Consider the following 25,857-nt stretch of genomic DNA (forward strand, 5'->3'; position numbering starts at 1 on the left):
AGTGATGGCTGCTAGCCAGCTGTCCCCGTGCTTCCGACAGCGTCCCCATATCCTGTGTTCCAGTACAGCAAGCAACTATTCCTATGTGCAGCTCTGCAAGCAAGTCACCCTCACTTTCTGACCTGATGGTAGACAGTCCAGCTTCTCCCTGTAGGAGTTGGGGTCCCCTGTTTCTCCCCCAAAACTGGATTTCAGAGAAATCGGGAGCTTGTCTCCCTTTGACTTGAAAAAACCAAAGCCCACCACCAGCCAGGATCCACTGCCAGCCAAGATCGAGCTTGCCTCCCTTACCTCAGCTTTTCAGCGCTTGTGCCCTGAATGCTCTTTTCTCTCTCCTTCTAGTTGTATTATAAAATTTCCACTCAGCCAGCTTTCCCGTGATTCTTGGTGATAGACGTTTTGTCTTTTAGTTGTAGTTTTGATATTGTTGTGCAAGGCAGCTGTTTAGGTGTTTACCTATGCCGCCAACTTCCTGAGTCATACCAGTTTTGAAGTATTATTTTTCCTGGAAGGACGTTTAATTTTCCCATTGTAAGATTTTTTTAAAAAAAATGCTAATAGAACTATTAGCGTAAACAAATCCATGTGAACCAAAGTAGTAAGAAGAATTTCAACACTTGAGTGTTATCTCTTCCATATAATAGAATATCCTTGTACCACAAAAGTAGTCTACTTAGAAAGCCATCATTTCCTAGATAATCAGTTCCATATGTAGTACATAAAATTCTCAACCTCTCTCCTAAAACATAATGCTGTATTTCTCTTTTGATTTACTAAAATGTCATGGTTGCATTCATGAGACCAAGTAACTGGCAATTTCCATGACAAAGTCAAACTTTAGTGCCTTAGGCTTAATGTAACTATCTAGGCTCCTATCACACAACAATTAATTTTTTTAAACATTAGAATTCAGTCAAACTACAATTTATTTGGTGAATAACTTAAATAAAGTCCATCAAACAGCTGTTTGTAATTAGAAACTAACAAATTATTTTTAGAAAAATTCTCAATTATACCAAGTTTGTCATATGTTTCTAAAGCAACTGGTTTATGTCTGGACAGTGATTATGCTTTCCTCTTAGTATAATGTTCTTTCATCTAAAATGGTCAAAAATAAAAAGTGGAAAAAAAATAAGCTATGATAGATACTTTCAGCAAATACTATAAAGATTTGATTTGTTTGTTTTATTGCACCAGTATAGTTTAGTTTTAAAAAACTTACTAAGATCCCCATTGGTTAAATGCACAATAGCCATAAATACATTATGCAGAAGAAAGGAAATAGCACTAGCAAACACATGTAGAAAAATATTCAGCCTCGCTGATAAGCAAGAAGTGCAAACTAAAAGAATATATTTTTAATTATTTCAAATAGACATTAAAAAATAACACGCAAAGTTGTCAAAAGTACAGTGAGAAAAGATTGTTCCCACACATTGTCATGGCAGTGTAAATCTACCCCAAAGCTCCCAAATGTTCAAACCTATTGGTTCATTAATTTAACTTTGTGGAGTCCATCCTAAAGAAATAATAAAAATGTTGAAGGTGTTCATGTTATATTCATATTGATATGAAAATTTTGGACTGGAACCAGGATTCTTTGTCTGCCAGAGTTGAAGAATGAATCCATGGACAGAGGGTAGTAGAGCAAAGGTGGAGATTTATTGAAGAACAAGTATAGACTCCCACATGGGGAGAGGGAATGAGTCCCACAGAATGGACTCCCAAGTGGGGAGGGGGAAAGGGTCCCACAAACTTCCTTTTTCCATGGTTTATAATTGCTGTAGTTCTTGTGTCCTGATATCTCCTCTGATTTGTCAATATTCCCTTTCCAATTGGTTACTATTAGTGAGTCCTGAACTCAAAGGTCAAATACCACATGGGACAAGTGATGCCCTCCTCCCTTATTGTTCTTTTCTTTCTGGGATTCCTTCCTTCTTTATTTTGTAAACATACACCTTTTGGGATATAAAGGACTTCTAAGCCCTTGTCTTATGTAAATGCAACTGTTGCTGCTCCCTGCACCTGGCTTCCTTGTGTTATGGAGATGTACCTTCTCCCAATCTGTGGCCCTATGTTTGTTTGTTTTTTTTTCCCCATGGACCCCAATTCTAAAAATCCCCCAAACCTGCCTATATCCCCCTAAAATTCCTGTTTCAATATTAATTTAGTTTAAGACTTTAAATGGGGAGGGAAAAATGAAAATACCCAATAATAGGGAATGGGCATGTAAATAATAGTACATCCACTCTGCACTGCTCTTAAAAATCACAGTTATAGAAATGGTGTAGAAACATGCAGAAAACATCTATAATGAAGGAAGCAACATGACAAAAATGTATGTGTATAAGGAAATGGACCAGAGTGACAGCAGTCACACTTACAGGCTGGTAGGGCTATGGTGGAAATTCCTTCCTCAATTTTGTAAAGATTCAAGTGATTATGTTACTTTTATAGCTTCTTCTCTTGCCCACAATAGATTACTATGTAAGTGATTCCTTAAGTAAAACAAAGAAAGGTGAGAGAAAAATCAGCCAAGAGCTCACATTACTTTTAAGGTCTCCCTAAATCCAGGTTTTTCTGAATCAGTCAATCTGAATTCATGTTAAAGGTCTGGTTAAGGAAAAGTTATTGTAATATTTGCAAAGAGTTCTATCCCCTTTGGTAGGTATTCTCCTGGTAATTGGTGGCATCCTTTCCTCTGTTGTTGTGCTATGAATGTCTGCTCTCCTTGAGCAATGTCCTATGACCCTTTAATTTTTTTCTTGAGTGGAGTGAGCCTTTTTGGTGAAGACCCCAACTAATAAATAGCTGCTATCAATAGGACAGGCCTGTTTATGCTGAGGATGGAACAGGAACATTTTTCATTTGGAGGAGCATCTATAAAAATAAAAGCATAATATGCTAATTAGACTGGACAGCCGAAGGACCTTCCAGACATCATTCCAGACATCCTTCTGGATGAAGCCAAAGCAGCAGGGGCCAAGGCAGAGGCAGTTAGGGGCAATCAATCAGCCAGAAAGGCAGAGTGGTTAAGGGTGATCAGGCAGGCAGGCGAGCAGTTAGGGGTGGTCAGTCAGGTAGGCAAGCAGCTAGGGGTGATCAGGCAGGCAGGTGAGTGGTTAGGAGATGGCATCCCAGAATGTGAGAAGGATGTTTGACTGTTCTGACTGCCAGCTGTCAGACATCCCTTGAGGAATCCCGGATTGCGAGAGGGTGCATCCTGAGCTGAGGGACCCTCTCCCCCTATGTATGAATTTCATGCACTGGGCCTCTAGTTATATCTGATTAAGAATGAGAAATGGAAAAAAATAAAAGGATAGAGGAAGAGGAAGAGAGGTTAGTCCTAATGCTTGGATGCAGTATATACACAGACCTGTGGATGGACTCAAAAGTAACATTTTAGTGAAGCTATCTTATAATAATTGGAATGTGTATAACAGGGATGGGAAGAGGAAGAGGGAAGGAAGTGAAAGGACAGGTGGAATGATAAATAATGTAAACTTAGCCTTGAATATACCCACTGTGCTTTGTTTTGGTTTGTCAACCTACATTTCAATTTCATGTGCAATTGTGGGATTTTAGAGCTGGAAAATCTCTTTGGGATAATATAATCTCCTTATTACATTTATAGAAATTAGAGGCCCTGAGAGATGGAACCTGTTGTACCTAAGACCACTAAGAGAGGGCCATGGCTAATATTCTCAGCCAGAAAAAGGAATAAAATCTTACACCATTTGTGACAGCATGGATGAACCTAGGGGACATTATGCTAAGTGAAATAAGTCAGTAGGAAAAAAAAATACCATATAATTTCACTTATATATGGAGTCTAAACACCATTATAAACAAAGAAATAAAACAGAAACAGACTCATAGATACAGAGAATAGACTAATGGTTGCCAGAGGGTATTGGGGTTGGAGGACTGGGTGAAAAAGGTGCAAGGAAGAGGAAGTAGAGATTAGTAGTTACAAAATAGTCATGGGGGTGTAAAGCATAGTGTAAGAATTATAGTCAATAATATTGTAATAACTATGTATGGTTTCAGGTGGGTACTAGAAATATTGGGAGGAACACTTTATAAAGTATGTAATTTTCTAACCGCCATGCTGTACACTTGAAACTAATATAAAATATCGAATATAAACTGTAATTTAAAAAATAAAACTAAAATCATTTTTAAAAAGTTTATTATTATCAAAGTATAGAGAAATTAATGTTTTGATGTGAATACACTGTATGTAGGACAGGTTTTTCTGTGAGTAGACCATATTACTACCATAACTAAGTAACATTTGCCTGTCAGTGGACCTCCAGTATGCCAGGTTGGGCACTGAATGCAAAAAAAGGACAATTAAGCAATATGAGCCTATAGTTGACCTGAGACTATTTGGAACAGCATCTTTTCAGAATTAGATTTGAACTTAAACTTTGTTGGATTTAAAAAATTAATATTTTTCTTACTGTTTTTCCACTTTCTGGTTTTCAGAAAGTGAACTATGTGTGAGTGAATTCAAGCTCTGCCTTTGAAAATTTTGGTAAATAATTACAGTTCCATACTTTCACAGGACTGCAGAGTTGGGTGTGCCTTCATATCATGTACCCAAAGAGATCTGGGAGGTGGCCTCTGCCTTCTAGGTCTGCTGAAACAAATTTTAAGACAAGAAGTTGTGGTTGAAGATCTGGGAATAAGGAAGGATTATTTTTCTTGATTTATACCAATGTTATGGTCTAAACTAAAGGAAGATTGCTTCCAAGGACACTCGTTAACCTTGAATAGATCTTACATTTCCTGGCTGATGTATAGCTGCGATTTAAATCTTCAAGAATGGTTTGAAATGGCTAAAGAAATCTCTCTCCCTCCCTCCCTCCCTCCCTCCCTCCCTCCCTCCCTCCCTCCCTCCCTCCCTCCCTCCCTCCCTCTCTCTCTCTCTCTCTCTCTCTCTCTCTCTCTCTCTCTCTCTCTCCCCACCCCAAATAAACACACTGAAGGAAAAGAAAACTTCTAGATTTCCATACATAAAAAATAAGGGTGATTTGAACATGATAAATCATAGATGCCAAAAGTTAACATTAGTCAGTAGAATTGCTATGCTTTTTATTTTTAAATTTAACTTGTTAGTTTTTAATACAGTTTAAAGAAGAATAAATTCATAACCACTGAGGCTTAAGAGCAAGTGTTATTTTGGCTATGTTTCTGCCATATTAATCCCAGTCAGAGTGAACCAAAGGCTTGATTGAAAAAGCAGGTGATAGCCGAAACCGGTTTGGCTCAGTGGATAGAGCTTCGGCCTGCAGACTGAAAGGTCCCAGGTTCGATTCTGGTCAAGGGCATGTACCTTGGTTGAGGGCACATCCCCAGTAGGGGGTGTGCAAGAGGCAACTGATCCATGATTCTCTCTCATGGATGTTTCTAACTCTCTATCCCTCTCTCTTCTACTCTGTAAAAAATCAATAAAATATATTTTTTTAAAAGAAAAAGCAGGTGATAGATGGGAAATATGTTTTAGAGACTAAAATGCTATCTATCTCTATATTATAACAGAAAGCATTTTAAGTTATTTTAAAATATAAGACCCTTGATTGACATTTTCGTATTGTCAATGTCCTTATGTGGAAAATAGCTCTCCACTCCTACTTGGTAAACTTTCATTTTTTAATGAATAAAGAACTAAAGAGTGAAAGTACAATCCTCAGCTGCAAAAATGCATCTCTGGAAGTCTGCTATTGGTACATTTCTTATTTTAAAATACTTGTAGCCAATGCCTATAATCAAGAAAAGGTTTCCCTTATCCCTTTAGTTCTTCCATCTGGTTGAATAATTGAAACCACTTTCAAAGGATTAACAAGAGACAATCAACATTTTAATAAGTGCACATGGAAAATTCACATAAGCACAAGAACCCCAAGACAGTGACGCAATATTAAGTATATAATACATTTTTGAACAAAGGATAAAATGGGGATAGTAAACTGCATCTCAGAAGTGAGAGTGGGTGATTTACAGCTATTTGAGGAGAAGTGGAACACGTGGCAGGAAAACATCTTTCTAGGCAACCCAGAAACAACGGGCCACAAGGTGTGGGGTGTATCAGACTTGGAGTGTAAGTCAAGGCTCTCTTCCTAAAGCAGGATTTTCTATCTGAATTTCTTAAGAAAAAAGGGGAGCTAAAAAAGTGTATCTGAGCTTGTTGGACTTTAATTGATTTTATTTCAAAATAATGTGCAAGCCAGGGTGACATATTTTAGGGGCACTTGGTCCAGACCCCCCACATAAATGTGTACCTCCCGAGCAACATGCAATGGGAACCTAAAAGTCAAACAATTAAAACTGGTCTTATAAGTTAGCTGTTGAATGGAATTTCAGTGGTTGTGGTGATGGCATTAGTGATGAACAAATAAGCAAATCCAGTACAGCCCTCTCCCAATATCTTCATCTTTGGTGCTCAATCATTACTTTGTCTTTCTTTGTAACAGTCATTGCATTTTGCTTTGTAGAAGAATTGTTTATCACTTGCATAAGTGTGAGCTTCTTGGGCAGAGAATATGGCCTATTCATTTTTACATTCTCTCTTTCCCCTATTGTGAGGGTGTGGCAATTTTTATTCAACTAATTCAATAAGTACTAGTCAAATGTCTACTATCTGCCAAACTCTGTGCTTATTCTGGGGCTGTAGCAATGAATGGAACAAAGAAAAGTACCTACCGCCAAAACCAGTTTGGCTCAGTGGTGGAGCGTCGGTCTGCGGACTGGGAGGTCCCGGGTTCGATTCTGGTCAGGGGCATGTGCCTTGGTTGCGGGCACATCCCTGGTGGGGGGTGTGCAGGAGGCAGCTGATTGATGATTCTCTCTCATCGATGTTTCTAGCTCTCTATTCCTCTCTCTTCCTCTCTGTAAAAAAATCAATATAATATATTTAAAAAAAAAAAGTACCTACCATCATGGAGCAGACAATAAACAATTAACCAAAATATATAGTGTCATCTGGAGATAAGTGCTATGAAAAATATGAAGGAGCATGAGAAGTGACATTTTTTGCTTGTTTACAATTGGAAGTTACAGAGGCCCTAAGGTGGAAATATGCCTATTTTCAGAAGCAGCAAGAAAGCTAGTGCATCTAGAGTGAATGAGATAGGGAAATTACCAGGGGATGTATTTGGAAAGGTTAGGTCAGGTTAGGTCAGGTTAGATTAGGTTGAGGTGGACCTTCTAGGGAGCCTTATAGGTCATTTTGACTTTTATTTAGAAGGAAACAGGACAGCATGACTTCAATTTTTAAAGCTTTATTCTGTCTGTAGTATGGGGAATGTGCTAGAAGGGACTAATGGCATAAGGAGCAGATCAATTAGGAGGCTATTACATTAATCCAGATAAGATATTATGGCTTGAACAAATGTTTTAGTAGAGCAGTGGACAGGTATTATTGGATTCTGGATACGTATATTTCATAGCTTGCTCCAATAGCCTTTACTAATGGATTGTATGTGGGATGTAAAAGAGAGGAATCCAGGATGACTTGACATTCTGTGGCCTGAATAAACAGAAAAATGGAGTTGCCATTTACCAGGATGGAGAAGACTGTGTGAGGAGCAAGTTTGGGAGTGGGTGGGAATCAGGAGCTCAGTTTTGAATATACTAAGTTTGAGATGCCTTTTAAATATCCAAGTGGAGATATTGAGATGGATATTCATGTCTGTGGCTCATAGATGAGATCTATGCTGGAGCTATAAATTGGGGATTTATTAGTATTTAGACAAACATGGAGCCATGAGTTAGCATGAGATTAGATTGCTGTTGAATCATCAGTATATATTCATTTATAGTACGTTATCTGTTTTTTCTCTAAGTATGGTCATCGTTAATATTATTTCAAACCAAAATAGGTTTCTCTGTAGACCATTTATAGGATCTGTAGTTTCTGAAGTTAAATAGTTTCTGCTATGTATGTGCCTAGAGTAGTGCTAAGTGATATGGGGGAGACAGTACGGGGGGACATAAAGAAGTATGATACTCAAATTCTGCCTTCAAGGACTTTAATATTATGTTAGGGTAATAAGACTTTGACTTGTGAAACTTTGTTCCTACCACAAAACATTATGTATCAATGAATGCATATCAGTTAATCCATGACCGTTGAGTGTTTTTGCCTGTATGTGTTTACTGTACATTCAATAGGAATTTCAAAAAGTGAGCTACTCTCCATAATAAAGGTGCCACCACCTAGATGTCTGCAGATTTCTTTGAAAAATACACCTGGTGAAAATCTGAAGAAGAAGAAGGAAGGAGTCCATTTCACTGCAAACTAAAATAATTAAGTTATTTGTTTTCAAACTAGGGTGTATTTTTTTTTAACATTGTATGAAAGGACTAAGTTGCAAAAATTGCAGTAGTGGATGAATATCATGGTCAAAGAATGTAAAGAATTAAAAGGACATTTTTCCCAGAGCTTTAAACTTTTCGGATGACTGACATCTCAGATGGCATTTGGTCTTCTTGACCCTCTTAGGTCTGAATAAGGCAGATAGTGCCTTGACTTGTCCTCAGAGCCTTAGTGGCTCCCAGTCCTGCATTCTCTGGGGAACAAGGTTTTTTTCAGTGATTTATCATGAAGTTTAAAATTTTTATTTCTAAACCCAATTTAGATCCTGCTGTTGCTATACCAGTGTACTCACCAGAAGCATTGTTTACATCCTCTCGCTGCTATGAAGAACAAGAATTTACCACCACCTAACTCATTAAAAATGCTCTGCAAGCCTGAGGCTCAAAAGCCACAATATGAACACAAAGAGCTCAGTGCCCCTCAAGGACACTATTTCATGAGCTCCTTTCAGAATCCTTCCCTTCCTCAGAGCCTCTGTCTTAAGTGCAATATTAAACCAGAGGCAAGAAGGTGTATTTTTTCCCCCCAGAATATAGTTCTCCTCCTAGCTTTCATTTCAAATATGGGATGTGCTGGGTTAATATGTGTACTCCTGGCCACTTTCAAACCTTATTATGTTTTTTAATCAAACTATTGACTTTAAAAACATGTACACACCATACAACAGTGTTGTCTTTTATTTGCATTCCAATACAAATATTTTTGAAGTCAGTCTCTCTTTTACCTTTGAGTATTTTCTGTTACTGCAACCTCCTGCTTATTCCTAAATGCTTGACAATGTATGCATGTAACTCAGTGTTATTATTGCCTCCGGCTAGCTTCATGTCATCTAGTTTGTCTTTTGCTCCTCTCCTTTGATAGTATGATCAGGACCAATTGTGAATCTGCCAGATGCATTTCCTCACAAAAGGACAAATCAAGACAGCTTGTGTTTTTCCCTGTCTTTCAGGACTGCTCACATTAAAGGAGTTCCTCTTCCCTTTTTTATGAAACTGAGCTTGCTTAATCAGAGATGGAGCAAACAGACTGCAAACCCTACCAGCCTCTGTCTAAAGTCAAGCATGAAATGGATCTAGCTTATACTAGTTCTTCTGATGAGAGTGAAGATGGAAGAAAACCAAGGCAGTCATACAACTCCAGAGAAACTCTGCATGAGTATAACCAAGAACTGAGGATGAATTACAATAGCCAGAATAGGAAGAGGAAAGAAGTAGAGAAATCTACTCAAGGTATGTTTTTATTGGATTTTTGTAACCAATATTATTTCTCATTGGGAGATGCTTGTATAAGCAAACTTATGTTTCAAAAACAAATTTGCTCATGTTAACTGGTTAATAATCTGCACTGCTTGCATATGCTTAGTGAATCTTTTTCATATGTCAGCCCAGCTGAGGTTGTAGGTCACATGTGCTTTTTACAGATTATGCATAAATCTGGATGCAACAATCCTCTTATCAGAGCATGCAAAATTTGTCTAATCCTACAAATAGCCATTTACAAACTGAAGGATAAATAATTTGTAGTAAGATGAAAAGTAAACAGCCAAATGCTTTTCAAGCCATTGGCTATATAGGAAGAAATTCTCAAATAGGTATTTGGCATCCAAAAGAGCTTCAGAAAGATTTGTGCAGAGCACCAAACAGATGTGTACGTAATAAGTCTTTCTATACAGTGCTGAAAAGTTAAGCATCACAGTCTTAAGGGAAAGTAAGACTTGGTTGGAATACTTCCTGCCACAGCCATACTGTGGAGCATATCCTTTAGACAGTCTTGGTTTGTCAATTATGAATTGACAAGAAAGTTTCTAATAAATAGAAAACAGGTAGCTAGAAATATGAGTTTCTTTTTTTTAATGACTAGACAAGCAGTTTTAGACATGCTTTTAACTACATAGAAAAAATATAATGATATTGGCATATGTTACCTTTTTTCTTTTAAAGAATAAGTCAACGTTAAGATGAAAAAATAGATTTGATTATCTAGATCTGTCATTATCAAAGTATGTAATCTGGGCCAGCAGCAGCAGCATCACCCATAACCTTGTTAGAAATGCAAATTCTCAGGTACCACCCCAGACCCTGTAAAATGTAGTAATTACAAATGAAAACAACTGTGTTCTAATGACTTTTGGGATTTCATACTAGAGGAACTTTAAATTGATTTAAAGATTTAAGATATTCACGATAAGATTTAAATGTACATTAAATGTTTTTTAATATTAACTATATTGCTTATTTTAAGTTCTTAACATAATTGGTAAAAGTTTTATATCTGGTTTTTTTCAAGTAATTCATTTTAATCTTCCCTATTGATTCAGCTACAGACAGTGTAAATTTGTTACAAAATAATTGTATTCTTCTGCCTACATGGCGATTGGGAAATGTTTTCCTATGGGAATTTTTTGGCTCTATTATGATTTAAGAAATGTGTAGTTCCCATTAAAATATTTCCCTGTAACTTTGTCTTTAAATAACATGAACTTACAGTTGTGAGTTGTAGGTTATGGGACTGGAGTACAGAGTGCTTGAACTAATATGTTTTTAGTTTAAATAAGAATATACTTCTAGTGATATTTCTAAAAATATAAGCAACTTTTTACTGAGTCAGTATGAGTTAGCCAGCCTCAGATTTTTTTTTTTTTTTTTTTTTTTTGGTGCATTGTGATCAAAATGAATTTGGGGAAGAGATAATTTTATCTTCTGTGATGCCATCCTAACTTCCTTTCAAATAACCTATTATTACTCAGTTAGCTTTTATTTAGCACTTCCTGTGTGTCAGGCCTTGAGTAAGATGCTGGTGAGGGAGATGACTATGATAGTTTCTTCTTGAAACTCATAATATTGTGGAGAAAATAGACACCAAACAAATCATTGCAATTAAAAGTCCAGCGGAAGAACATGGGAATTAGTTTCTATGGATATGTAATATTTGATCTAGGTTTTAAAAATGTGAAGAAAAGCTTCCTAGAAAAAGGACATTCCAAGAGAGTAGATTAGCCGGTGCAAAAACATAAAGGCCTGGAACGGTGAATATTGCAATATGGCTAGAATAAGGTACATTGGAGCCAGATCACGAAAAGTCTTGCATACCCAATTTAAGAGTTCTTTTTTTTTTTTTTCTTTAAGCATTAAAAAAAGTTTTTAAGTGATAGAGAATTTCTTGGTGAACTCAAATTTTTAGGATGAGAAGTGTATAAAATAATTTTAGATGTGTAAGCAGTGATGGGTGTGGAAGATTGATTGCAATTGGGGAAAATGATAAAGGGAGACAATCTGTGAAGTTACTGAATCAGCCCAGGTTCAGAAGGTCTCAACTCTGTCTATATCAGTGGAGGTGGAGAAAAATATTCAAGAGATATTAGTGTGGTGGCATTGATAGGACTTGGTAATTGATTACTTGTCGAGGATGAAGGAGATAATAGAGTGAAGGATTACTCTAAATTTCAAGTTTGGGAAACTGGGAGGATGGCGATCCATGTACCAATACAAGGAACATGGGGGAGGGCGTATGAAGGGTAGAGAACAGTTTTTTTTTTTTTCTGGACATGTTAAGTTTAAAATGATTGGGTGACATCAGATGGATTTTCCCATCAGACAGTTAGAAATGTGTGTCTAGAGTTCAGCAAAGTTCTGGACTGTTGATATAAGTAGATTTGAGTTTATTAGTATCTTATAGTAGGAGATGCCTAGGGATGAATGAGATTGCACAGAAAATGTGTAGAGTGAGACTAGAAAAAAAAAACCATGGACAAAAATCTGAATCTATCAGTCATGTACTGATATAAATATGTTTTCAACTTATTTAAATTTTCAACTAGCACCATTTTATAGTGCACTGACATCTAAGGTAAACTAAAGTATAAAGATCTAGGTCAAGGTCTAGAAACTCAGAATCTTATCTGCTAGTGATTTGCTGATTTTTTATAGAGACCTAAGAAGGAAATATGACCTCTTTGTGAGAAAAGTGAATTATCCTACATCACAGGGGTCCTCAAACTTTTTAAAGTGGGGGCCAGAACACGGTCCCTCAGAGAGCTGGAGGGCCAGACTATATGAACTACTAATTCCTACTGTAACACCTCGGCTGCGCTCACTGCCCAAAAAACCTGGCGGGCCGGATCAGACTCCTCTGCGGGCCGCATGTGGCCCGCGGGCCGTAGTTTGAAGACCCCTGCTACATCAGGTAAAACTTTGGGCCAGATGATCCTGTTTTTTGTAAGGTCCAGAATCCTCTTTGATGTTTTGTTCCACATATTAACTACCTGTGAGAAAAAGACAATGTTCTTAATTTTCACAAATATATGTCAGTGGTAACATCTTGAATCAGTCTAGCTAGAGTAGAGCCTGACTCGAAAATATTGTCGAGTTTTAAATCAGGAAGGAAGAGAACAAGCATGTTGATTGGTTACCTACTGTAGTGCCACACTGTGCTAGATGCTTTTCAATTGTACTAGCTGTGCATCCTGAAGCAAGTTACTACAGCTCTCTGGGCCTGTATCTCATCTGCAAAATTGACATCTTCATCATCATAATACCATAATCACAATAGTAAATAAATAAATAAATAAATAAATAAATAAATAAATAAATAAATAAATAAGTAATCTTGCATAGTACCTACTCTGTTCCAGGACTCTGCTAAGTGTTTTACATTTGTTCTTCATAAACATGAGATATAGGGTATTATCCCCAATTACAGATGAGGTAACTGAAGATTGGGGAGAAAGAACTTGTCAGAGTGTCTACAGCTAAGAAGTGGTGAGAACTGGGATTAAAGATAATTCTGTGGCTCCGAAGTTCCCATAGTTTTCTGTGCTACACTGCCTCCCATACCTACATTATGAGGTTATAATAAGGCTTAATTGTGATCATAAGTGTGGAAGCGTTTAGGAACTCAATATATGTTAGTTTTCCTTCATTTTCTTCTCCAACAACCCTGCCAGTCTCTGATGTTCCAATGACCAAGGGTTCACAAGGAGCTTTAAAAGCCTTTCCTTTTTGATTATCTTCATAAAAGGGCAGATGATAACCTATATAATTTATAATGAAAGATTCTTGAGTCTGGTTGTAAGTTTCCACTTTTTTTGGGGGGGGGGGTTACTGTGTCATCAATTCAGGGCTTGTTTTGGGGCAATACTAACAAGAGAAAATGCTTGCTTGATTCCATCTGAAAGTATCTTTATATTCTTATCATTATTTGCCAGTAAAGAGGCACCCCCATGTATATATAAGTGTTGGACTTTAAAACTGATTTTCTTCATTTTTAAAAGCTTTTATATTAAGAAATGGACACTAATCCAATATTATTCACAATTCTCTACTAACAGGGTGAATGATCCTTAGGCAAGCTTATTTCATATGATTTTTGGCAGGTGTTTAATAGCAGGGGTGAATTTCCTGGAGGCACACAGGCTAGCAATTGTTCCCAAGCAGCTTCACTTCCAAAAAAAGCATCAATTAACTAAGAAATTAGTGTAAGACAAATAAAAATATAAATATTTAGATATATAAACAAAGGATAATAATTTTAGCTATGAGAGTTACCCTATCATTTTTATAACAGATTAGTTTTGAACATAGCTATTTTACTGAAAAGTAATTATGAATGAAAAGTCATCCATGCATAAAAAGATGTATGGTGAGGATCATTATAATCCCACCAGAGCATAGACTTCCAAGATACTACAGATGATACAAACATTTCATTTCTCCCTTCTTAAACTGCTCTTTTGTGCTTCTCTTTCTTCTAATATGGGTTTTTTTTCTTTTCTTTCTTTCTTTTTTTTCATTATTACAACCTAAGCCTAAATCTCACATTATCGCCATCTGGTGGAAGAAATTTAAAATTGCCAATCTGTGTTTACCAAAATTACTTGGAAGGAAAGCTTATCCTGTCTTACATCCATTTTTTCATTTACTCATTTATGCATCAAGTATTCACTTACTGTCATCCATCTATCCTTTTTTCATTTTCCCATATATGTATCAAACATTCATTTAATGTCAACTATGTTCTAGATATTTTGCTAGGGGAATGAAATTCATTTTGAAATAGATACAGGTGACTACTATTTCCCCCCTCATTGCCCCAGACTTCATCCCAAAGGTGCTCATACAGCATTATCACTTGGAGGCTCAAGGAGTAGACAGAAGCCCAAATTCAAAAAGTACATTTCTTGATTCTTATTTCAAGCACTTAATAGTAGTATAAACTTTTATTCGCTTATATCTAAAGAGTTTAAATAAAAATTCTTACAAAAATCTTGAAAAAAGAACTCTTAATCTCAAGGTCTGTGTTTATGTGGTAAAGATCACAGATGGCAGGTGTAATATAATGTAGCCTGGCTTTTAAAATGAAAATCTCAATAGTATTTGATCATCTGTGATACATTTTCTGCTGTTAGCATGTTATACTTCCAGTTGTCACAAGTTCCTAGCATAAAAAGTTATAATGACTGCCCAGAAAGAACTTAGACTATAAGGTAAAATGAAGTTATTTAGCACCAACTCCAATGGACTCATGTCTTTTAGCCAATATCATTTGTTCATGAAAACTTATATAGCATCTAAAAGTGGGATGGAATATCTATGGCACTTGTGCCACTGCTCTCTTTACCTGCACATGGTAGGCATCCTTAATCAAATCATGGAGCTCTTTCTTGTTGAGCTAAACTCAGCCTCACTCTTATCAACACAGCATTCTATGCGAGCATCGTCAATCAATTAGAGTTGGAAAAAGAGATAGAATCTATTTCCTATCTGTGGCCTGCTTATCTTTGCCAAGTTCTGCATTAAAATCTAAAGATATAGAGATTAATAGGAAGCACGTTTTGCCCTCAAAATATTCAGTGTACATCTGGGAAGGCAGATTTAAAGCAACAATAGTGGTGCAATATAATTGGTGTTGTGATCGCAATATCTGTAAAGTACTATGGGAATCTAGAAGCTAGAATCATATACCCTGCTTATGGAATGATAATCTATTTATATAAAAGCCTAAGCAACTGAATGAACAAATGAATGATTGACTGATCGCTATGATGTGCACTGACCACCAGGGGGCAGACACTCAATGCAGGAGCTGACCCCTGGTGTTCAGTGCACTCGCACAGTGGGAGCGCCACTCAGTTGATCAACAGACACCAGATGCAGGGCTCATAGCTGGCAAATGCAGCTGTGGTGGCATGAGCCTCTCCTGCCTCCATGGCATTGGCAGCAGGCTCAGCAGGGTCCGAATGAGTGGGAGCAGTGCTAAGCCTGGTCTGAGCTTGGGCTCCTCCCAGGCTGCCTGTCACTTCATGCACTACTACATCCCTCAACACAAGGGTTTGTCTTGCTCCCGTTTTCTCCCTTCCCCGGGGGCCACACACCCACTTCAGTGGTGGCATGGTAGTGAGGGAAGGAGGAAGGGGGAAGCAGGGAACCATGTGGTGGTGGGGAACTAATGGCAGTGGTGGCGTCTGTTCCTTCCATGCCTGGCCCAGCGACTGTCGCCTCCTCTCCCAACCCTGCTGGGGCCCGTGGGCCCAGGCTGGGATGGGGAACCGGGGTTGTGTGTCAGTGGACACAGCCCTTTTCCCAGGGGGCTGAGGGCTGGCTCCCTCCTCAAGGGTTGGTGGCCAACCTCCCGCGAATCCTTCCCCCAGGTCGGGCAACCTCCTGCAGTTCTTCTCCCCCATCCCCCTGTGCACTAATTCATGCACTGGGCCTCTAGTAATGGTTATAAGAGAAACACCCAACATTTATTAAGGATAGGCACTGAGTAAGGCACTTTAGATGGATAATGTTATTTAATCTTTCTGATAATGCTATGAGGTTGGGATTATTATTTCTCTATTTTACATATGAGCAAAGTGAGGCAAAGAGATACTAAATACCTTGCCCAATATTACAGAGTTTGTAGGTAACAGGAGTGCTATTGGAATCCAGGCATTCTGATTTTAGAGCCCACTGCCAGAACTACTGTGTAGAGATACATAGCTCTGAATCCAGGTCTCGAGTTCAAGAAAATGGTGTGTATTTATATGTGTGTGTGTGTGTGTGTGTGTGTGTGTGTGTGTGTGTGTGTGTGTGTAGTTGGACTCCTCTGTAGATGGTTCCTGAAGCAGGTAGTAGAAGAGATCATCCAATGATAATATGTACAATTTGAAATAAAGAGAGCCAAATATGGTACCCCGAGACACATTGGAATTTAAATTAGTAAGGAAATAATAAGTAGAAGAACAGAGGTGGTATCTAGATTACAGAGAAGAATCCAAAGGTTAGGGTAATTTATAAGCCAAAAGTGGAGACTTTCCAGCTGCAAGGTGTGACTAATATTGTCAAACACTTCAGAATCAACATGTAGAATGAAAATTGACAAAGGGCAATAAAATAGGCAGTTTAGAAGGTCATTGTTGCCTTTAGACTAGAGATTCTCCACTTCAGTTGGACATTAAAATTGCCTGGGGTGTTTTACAAATTCCAATGCCAAGACTTCTCCTCAGACCAAGTAAATCAGAGTTTACAAAGGTGGGTCCAAGCCATTTTTAAATCTCAGGGGATTCCAATGTGCATAGAAGGTGGGGATTCGTTGCCTTAAAGAAAGAAGCCAAGTCATAACGATTTGAAAAATAAATACAAGTGAACAAAATTACTGGAATAAGGCTCTGTTGGCAAATGTTTCAGATCTCATGTGGGAGGAAAGGCTTTGAGGGATTCAGTGCTTCCTCTGAGACAGAAAGTAAGTTCCTGAATAGAATGGCAAAAGTTGCCGAAACCGGTTTGGCTCAGTGGATAGAGCGCTGGTCTGCGGACTGAAGGGTCCCGGGTTCGATTCCTGTCAAGGGCATGTACCTTGGTTGCGGGCACATCCCCAGTAGGGGGTGTTCAGGAGGCAGCTGATCAATGATTCTCTCTCATCGATCTTTCTAACTATCCCTCTCTCTTCCTCTCTGTAAAAAATCAATAAAAAATATATTAAAAAGAAAAAAAGAATGGCAAGAGTTGAAGTTCTTGTCTTAGTGATCTCAATTTTATTTGATAAAGAAAAGACAAAGCTACCTTCTGGAAGTGTGGATCAAGTCAAGAGCTTCAGATGAGTAAGGAGAGATGTTTATTTGTACATATATATATATCTGGAGCTCAGATGAGGAGGGACTAGAGATGTGGGAATATTAATGACAGTAAATACGATTGCCCATTATTTGTCAACTACTCTGCTTGATGACTATAGAAAGTTTTTATTTAGTCAGTACCATAATTCTATGATGGAGAGATAATCATCATGACCCCTATTTTATAATGTTATATAGCTCAAGTAAATAGCAGAGCTAACATATAAATCCATGACTCTCTAATGCCTGTATTCTTTCCCCTACATGATTAGGTGCAGCTCTAGTGGATAATGTCCACCTTGTGCTACGAACTTTAAATATTAATTCTCATTTGGAAAATGTGGTTTCCATTCACAGCTGAATGCCAAACTGAAATTGGAAATCCTATATTTTGGGGGTGCCAGTCTGTAACAAATTTAATGGAGATAGGATATGCACTTTGTGTGTTGAAATGTATTCTTTTGACTGATCTAAAACACAAATCAGATCATACCAGTCTTTTGAAAATCTTTCAATGTCTCCTAATGTTCAGACAAATGGTTCCCCACAGTGGGGTGCAGAGGAATGGACCTACTAAATGCCTTGAGAATCTGATAAAAGTTCTTAATCTTGTTTTCAGGGGGAAAATGCACATATGACAACATTAGTCATACATTTCAAGGGATTCAGGAAGCCCTTGAAGTCCTTCTGCATCCCTTTTCCTCTTCTTCAGTTAGCCACAGAAGGTCACAATTTGTCACTTGTAAGATACCAATTCATTATCAAATGATAGGATTTATTAAAATGTGGTGGAAATAATTTAGGAAATAAGTTCTTAAAATTAACTTTGGAAAAAATACATGGCTCCCACTAATTGCAGATATATTACAAAAGCGTGGTTTTACCTTTGACCTTCTCTCTTGTTGATGGATATTTTTTATCCCAGAACAGCTAGGTCACTTTTTCAGTTCTTTTACTGCACTGCTTCTGAGGCTACATGGCCTTCTGCTCTCAGTCTGAAAATATATCTTTCCTCTTATCTCATCCCATTTCTACTGTGTATCCCTGAGCCCACTTTGCTTCATACAATGTTTAACCCTTTAACACTTCTTCAAAAATCTAGATTAAAACCTGCACCATAGTATGGGGAACAATTCTAGCATTATCTTCTTAAATAGCTCTTCATTCAATGGAGTTGCACATTTTCCTTTGAGGATCTACATAATTTCGGAATGAAAAGATTGGCTCCTGGCTAAGTGTCACAGAGATGACTGTGTCCTGGGAAACAAAGCAGCTATCCTCTGTTCATTATATGATTTGGTTCCTCTCTTTAAATTTCCTCAGCTACAGGGCAGCATCAAAGGGAGTATATAGGTCTGGTATTGGGAAGAGTAAGTGGGGAGGGTTGGGGGAAGTATCATTGTTTTCCTTTTAATCCTTAGGGCCCATCCATTTTATGGTTAACACAAAAAGCTAGACAAGGCTAAGTCAGATAATTTGAATGGCAAAAAAAAAAAAAAAAAAAAAGATAATGTGACTGAAACAGAAAAATTACTGAAGACTGATGAAAATGGTAGGTTGGTGAAATGTAGAAGAAAGCAGCCCTTAAACCTAAAATGTTAGTGAAGGGGCATTGATTTGGTTCAATAGATTCTCTTTGGCATATTGAAATGTTTTAGTTCATATAGGTGATTGAGATTACATCCATGTTACCATGTTATATGTTGATTTGGTTTTATTACCAAGATTTGAGCAAGAGTCTGAATTGGCATTTGAAAATGTAGCTTGATATTCATGTGAGCAGTCAAAAGCAGTTTGAAATATGTGCGAAGACATGACTATGAGGTATTGCCAACATGTCCTGTGAGGAAATCGTGCTGTCAGGAAACTACTCTCCTGCTTTTTTGGTCACCTGTGATGCAGAACTAGCTCCATATACAAATAAGATCTATTTATTTTCAGCACTCTTCTTTCTCATTATAATTCTGCAAGGGTCTAGAGGTGACAGAAGATAAATCTTGACTCCCCTGGAACCTTGGAAATATTCTCATTTGAAGCCTTTATACCAAAAGCTAAGGATCCTGCCATCTTGTCAGCATAAACTGAACCATATGCAGTGCTATTTTGGTGCCAATCATTCCTGCAACACATGAAGTATTTAATTTTATTACTCTTGGGTTTTTAACTGTCTGAGCAAATGACCTCTAGTGTCTTTTATGTCATGTAAGAAAGCAGTTGGAAGGGGTCTCAAAGGAAAAAGAAAAAATTAATCAGGACCTGCCCAAACCTTTTATAGAATTTAAAGGTTTGAGTTAATATTCATTTCTCTATTTTCAACTGAGACATTTATAAGGCTCCCCTACTAAAGTCCAATTATGTCTCCTCATTAATGGTTCAAGTCTAGAGTTTGAACAATTTAAAAAATTATCACAGACATACAACCAGGCTGAATGCTAACCTGGTTCAAATTAATCAATAAATATGGCCCCAAATCACCCTTGCAAATTGGAAAAAAGTAATCTGTGGTTTTGAAAAATGGGAGAGTCACAGAAAAGCAGGATTTTATATGCATAGATATACATATTTAATTTGCATATTTTTTGCTCACTATCATTTATGTATATAGTTTATATTTTATAATTTTATAATTATAATTTATACAGATGTATAACTAATTTAAAGAAACAATGAGATGGATCAATATTTAATGGAATAGCTCTGTAAATTTTTTTCTATGGATTGCATTTTCTTAAACAAGACACACTTGTATATATTAATGGAGAGGCACTACAGAAGAGAAGTTATATGGAGCAGAATTTAAAATTCATACAAGGATGCTCCTGCCTCCTGTTTCTCCTATAGGTTCCCACCCCACATGCTCTAAGCCCCACAACATGCTCTTCAAGTATTAGTGGCTGGCAAGCTATGTGTTTCTCACTTTTGCCCCTCAGACACTTGCATAGATAGCAATTAAACTGATTTCAGAAGCATTGTAACTGTAATACACAGTCAAGGCAATCAGTAAGCATATTCTTTCCATCCTCACTATGGATTGGCAGGGCCAGTGTATCTAGCTAATGGATCATGGAGCATATCTAATTAATTTGACTTAAAATACACTTGAGTTGCTGTGTCATCTTTCATGCTTTTGGAAATAACTTTAGAGCCTGGATCACTAGTTGGCACATAATAGGTGTTCAATGAATATTCATTGAACAAATGAATTTAGACTCATTGAATGTATAGCACTTAGCATTCTCTTCTCATATATTAAATTTATAAGAGGCTCAAATTTGAATATTGTCCACCTTGATGCTATACAATTGACCCTTTAATAACACAGGTTTGAAATACATGGATCTACCTATACATGGATTTTTTTTCAGTAAATAATGTAGATGTATTTTCTTTTCCTTATGATTGATTTTTCTTAATAATAGATTCTGTTCTATAGTTAACTTTATTATGAGAATATAGTATGTAATACATATAACATAAACATTTATTATACTGTTATTGGTAGGGCTTCCTATCAACTGTAGTTATTAGTATTAAGTTTTAAAGGAGTCAAAAATTATACATGGATTTTAATTTACCATTATTGTTGAAAGTATAACAGATGTCCCCTTTCCCCGCCATTGACCCATTCCAACCCACGTTCACCTCCCCTGCCCCAGGCCTACCACACTATTGTCTGTGTCTATTGGTTAGCATATAAATTATTTGGTTACGTGGATTTTCTACTGTGTGAAGGGTCACGATACCTAACCCCCATATTGTTCAAGGGTCAACTTTCTATCTCACTTTTTATAGAAAAGTATTTGATAGTTTTAGTATATGATGCTTTGTTTGAATGGTTTCTAGTCTTTACCACACCATAAAAAATAAGTTTCTATGAAATGATTATGCAATTAAGTGTAAGTTCAAAAAGTTCAAAACCTTTTGAGTTAACAAGAGTTAGCCTAAAATTCATTGATGAAAATCTTGTCAAGATGTATATCCATTTTTATTCCATACCTTAGTTTGTAGAGTTGGGTTTGGATGTGAATTTGAAATCAGCCTTTTTGTGTTAGGCAGGAGGGTGTTATTCTGATAATTTACTTCCACTTCTATTGTACTAGACCAATGGTCGGCAAACCATGGCTAGCTAGCCACATGCGGCTCTTTACCCCCTTGAGTGTTCTAACCCCACTTCTTCAAAATAGACTTGTCCAGGCCGAAAACCAACTTCTGTGCATGGGCCACGAAGTTTCAATTGCACTGTACGTGCGCTCCTGCATGTGGTATTTTTGGGAAGAGCCACACTTGAGGGGCCAAAGAGCAGTATGGGGCTCGCGAGCTGCGGTTTGCTGACCACTGTACTAGACTATAGATATAGACTCCATTGAAGAAGTGACTCAATGTAGAAGTAGAGAACCTGAAATCTTGGAGGTGGCTTTGTATTTTTAAATATTTGTCTCATTCTTATCAATACCAACTGCCAGTGGTAAATGGAAAAGGAGATATTTAAATTAAATCCTATTATTAAATTTTTGTTAATGGAGGTTATACTGTACTTATAAGATGATCTACAATGTATATCTGTAACTTTTATTTGCATGTATTCAGTATTGTGGGATTTAAATTTATGTTCCAATATAAACTTTGGAATGTATGTTGTTAGAAATATGCCTTCATAGGAACACTGTGAAGGTCCGTTGTCCTCAGATTTGTAATCAGATTTAGCAAGAGTGCCATCTGAACTGACTAAACAGACTCTCATAAGTCATTCATTTTCTTGGTAAAACTCTTGAACTTTTGCTAACATAACATTTTTTGCAAAAGCTTTAAAAAGGCACACAATTAGCAGTGTTTATTATTCAGGTTCCAAACCAAAGGTCAAACCTCTTAAAATTGAATAACAAGGTTGCCTAGGACCATCAGAGAACATGCCTCTAGGCAGGACCACACCAAACACACCCCTCTAGAAATTACATGAAATTTGATTCTATTTTACTCCTATTACCAAACTTTCTAGTGTTTGACAATGTTTACTGCTAAGTGTATTTTACATTCCACAGGTAGCATTTTAAATTTCTTACCCCTTGCCCTGTCCTTGAAGATCATGGAATATTAAGAGACACCAGTAATCAGTAACTGGACACCTACATAGTGCAGTATTTTGCACATAGTGGGCCAGACATTTAACAAATATTAATAAATCTAATTAAAATTTTTCATGTCTTTGTATTGATGTTATTTGTTGGTGAATTATTCTGAGCGGTGTAATAGAAGGAATACTGAACTAGCAGCAATGAATTCAAATTGTTCTTTTACTTAATAGGATAGCAAAGTGTCATCACAGAAAAAGTGCTTAGTAAACATTTCCTGAAAAAATGAATGAATGACTTGAGTTGAATCCAATGGAATTGAATGAAGCCTTGGGCGCCCGCTCCATTCTAATCCTCTCAGGGTTTTTCTCACCTTCCAACCTGCCTCAAACATGACTCCTCTGAAGCCACTGTTTCTCCATCAGCCACTGTCCTGAAGCCTACTCTTCACTATCCCACATTCCACAAACCTCAATTTCTAATGCAGCACTAAAACTTCTTACTACTCTCCTGTTAAAAATTACAAACAATAAAACAAAACAAAACAAAACAAAGCCCTACTCCTCTGTGGGATACACCATACAACTATACTTTACCAACCCCACAGGTACAGTCCCTCATTTCTTTAAAGGTTTTGTGCCTGATAAGTTTTTCCTATTGATTCCAACTGTTGGTATAACTCTGGGTTCATTTGTACCAGCTTTCATTTGTGGCTGAACCATATGTGTGTGTGTGTGTGTGTGTGTGTGTGTGTGTGGCTAAAGTGTCCCCTCAGGAGTTCAACTGGGAGACTGGGAGTTTGATCAGTCACTATGACATGTGCTGACCACCAGGGTGGTGGCATGGAATGAAGGAAGGCCCTGGCCAGAAGCCAGCAGCTCGGGAAGGAAGGCCCAGCCAGCAGCTGGAAGGCCCTGATCAACCCTGTTTGCCTGCTAGCCCTGGGGATCCTACCAGTGCATGGATTTTGTGCACCGGGCCTCTAGTTTTTAATAAATCTCTATTTCCCTCTTCATCTGGCTAGGTCCTTCTCACCCTGCAAATCTCCATCTAGGCACTGCCTGCTCTGGAAAGCCTTCCTTGATCCTGTGCAATCTTGACTGGCTGCCCCTCCTATATGCTCTTTCAGTACTCTGTCAAGCATGTCAAACAAGGCATGTGGCCTGCTGATTGCGAGTTTGACATGCTTGTGTAGATACTCCTACCACAGTATCAATCTCCCTTAATTGTAATGGACTGTTAACTTTTTTTTGTTTCTCTAACTGAACTGTAAATTTCCTGAGGGCAGGGATTATTTTTTTTCACAATTAAAACTCTATCATATACAAATGCTTAAAAATATGTTTTTCTGCTCAGCTGGCCAGACTCAGTAGTTGAGTGTTGACCTATGAACCAGGAGATTGTCGTTCAATTCCCAGTCAGGGCACATGCCTGGTTGTGGGCTCCATCCCCCCTCTATGTGTGGGGGGGGTGTGCAGGAGGCAGCTGATCAATTACTCTCTCTCATCATTGATGTTTCTATCTCTCTCTTTCTCTTCTTTCCTCTTTGAAATCAATAAAATATATTTTAAAAAATATTCTTTTCTTTCAATAAGATAACTTTTACAAGGTTTTGTTTACTATTATGTAAAGTGAAGATACTAGTTTCTTATTGTGGTACAGAGGATCAACTGAGATTGTGTACATAAATCATTGTGAAAACTGCTGGGATACAAATATTATTCCAAATTGTCAAATCCTTTCACAGTGTCTTCAACTCACAGAATGCCAATTACAGCCATTTTCAGAGAGTGATTTCCTGCCCATCCTTAGGATCTAGGAAATTTTGTCACTGGAAATAACATGAAAACAAATGAAGGAGAACTTAATGCATGAGCATGAAAGAGCATTCCATGTCCATAGCCAATCTGATTTCATTTAAGAGTGTAAGATTCCATGTACTTGCTCTATCCTTAACTATATGAATGAGCCCTGTCATAGTGAATGTAGTGTAAGACCTTCAATTAAACTGCTGTATAACACCAGGGAATGGTTTTAAGTTAAAATCTTCTCGAGAATGTCTCTCCTAAAAATGACATGATTAATGCCAGATAATAAAAGTTTTAAATCCTGAAAGAGTATTGATGAAAATCAAATTCCTAACACCCATCATTTTCAGGAAGGTAGTCATGCACATTAACCAAACTGGATTCGAAGAGTCTTACTAGTCTGTAATCTGCCAAAAGCAGATTGGCTTTTGTTATATTGTAGGTCTTTGAAAACTCTATCCAAAGTGGTTTTCAGCATTAAAATATGTACTCCTAATAATACTAGCTGATGGCATTGACCTTAAGGATGGAGTTTTAATGACCCTTCAATAGCAGATGAGACTTATTCTTTTTAATTTTTTGCTGCCTTCTATTGCCTTCATGACACAAACCCATTTGAAATGTTTTATAATCTAATCTCATTTCAGTTACATACCCATCATTCAATACCAATATTTGTTCAAAATTCTGAACCTACTAATGGTTCTGTTATGTTGGGAGTGCGCAGAAAATGTTAATAATTGGACAAATTAATCTGAACATTATGCTTTATTGGTAGTATATAGGAAGCACATTGTATTGATGTTGTAGTTTGAAGAAATGGAAATATTGCTCTTTAGTTTATATCCTGATTGCCTTCATAATTAAGCATCCACTGGATTATTTTACAATTTTGTCTCCTCAGAGTGAGAATGGGAGAGTTTCTAATCTTCTAGGGGATATTTTTCTTCCTTGAAAAAGGTTATGATAACTAGATTTGGTAGCTCATAGAAAGCCCAAATCAATATTGCCATTGACTTTATCCACATAAGAGGCTTAACTTCATAGGTGACTTCTGAGCAGCTGAAACAAAACAAAAATCAGTCTCTGGTGAGTTCCCAAATTTAAAATAAAGTTGAAAGCTGATGCAGAAAAATGCTTCCAGACTAACAAAGACAGCAGTGTGGGACCTTGTAAACAAATATATTTCAGCAAATAAACCTATCCTCTTGCTTTCCATTTTGAAGAATAATAAGAACTGTTTATTATATATCAGATACTGTGTTGAGCATGATCTCTTTTGACCTTTAAAACAACTCTGACAATTAGACACATGTATAATCCACCTTTCTCTGATACTTCCCTGGTCCAAGCCACTATCATTTCTCATTGATTTTTGTTGTAGTCTTCTAACCTATCTTCCTGATTCTACCCTTGCCCTCCAACAATTTATTCTCAATACAATAGACAGAATGAGACTTTCAAAACCTAAAGCAAATCATCCCCATTTCTCTCTACACACTC

General features: G+C 37.3%; 1 protein-coding gene across 5 annotated transcripts in view; it reads left to right on the forward strand.

Moving 5' to 3' along the window:
• Positions 1–25,857, forward strand: part of TENM1 (teneurin transmembrane protein 1) — a 915,501-nt gene that overhangs the window by 291,268 nt on the left and 598,376 nt on the right. For all 5 annotated transcript variants that reach the window (XM_084870761.1, XM_084870765.1, XM_084870762.1 and 2 more), the window contains one exon: positions 9,333–9,612. In XM_084870761.1, the coding sequence (XP_084726887.1) occupies positions 9,396–9,612 (217 nt within the window). In that variant the 5' untranslated portion in view covers positions 9,333–9,395. The remainder of the gene's footprint in view (positions 1–9,332; positions 9,613–25,857) is intronic.

The sequence above is a fragment of the Pipistrellus hanaki genome (genome assembly GCF_964339955.1).
Source record: "Pipistrellus hanaki genome assembly, chromosome: X".
Classification (NCBI taxonomy): domain Eukaryota; kingdom Metazoa; phylum Chordata; class Mammalia; order Chiroptera; family Vespertilionidae; genus Pipistrellus; species Pipistrellus hanaki.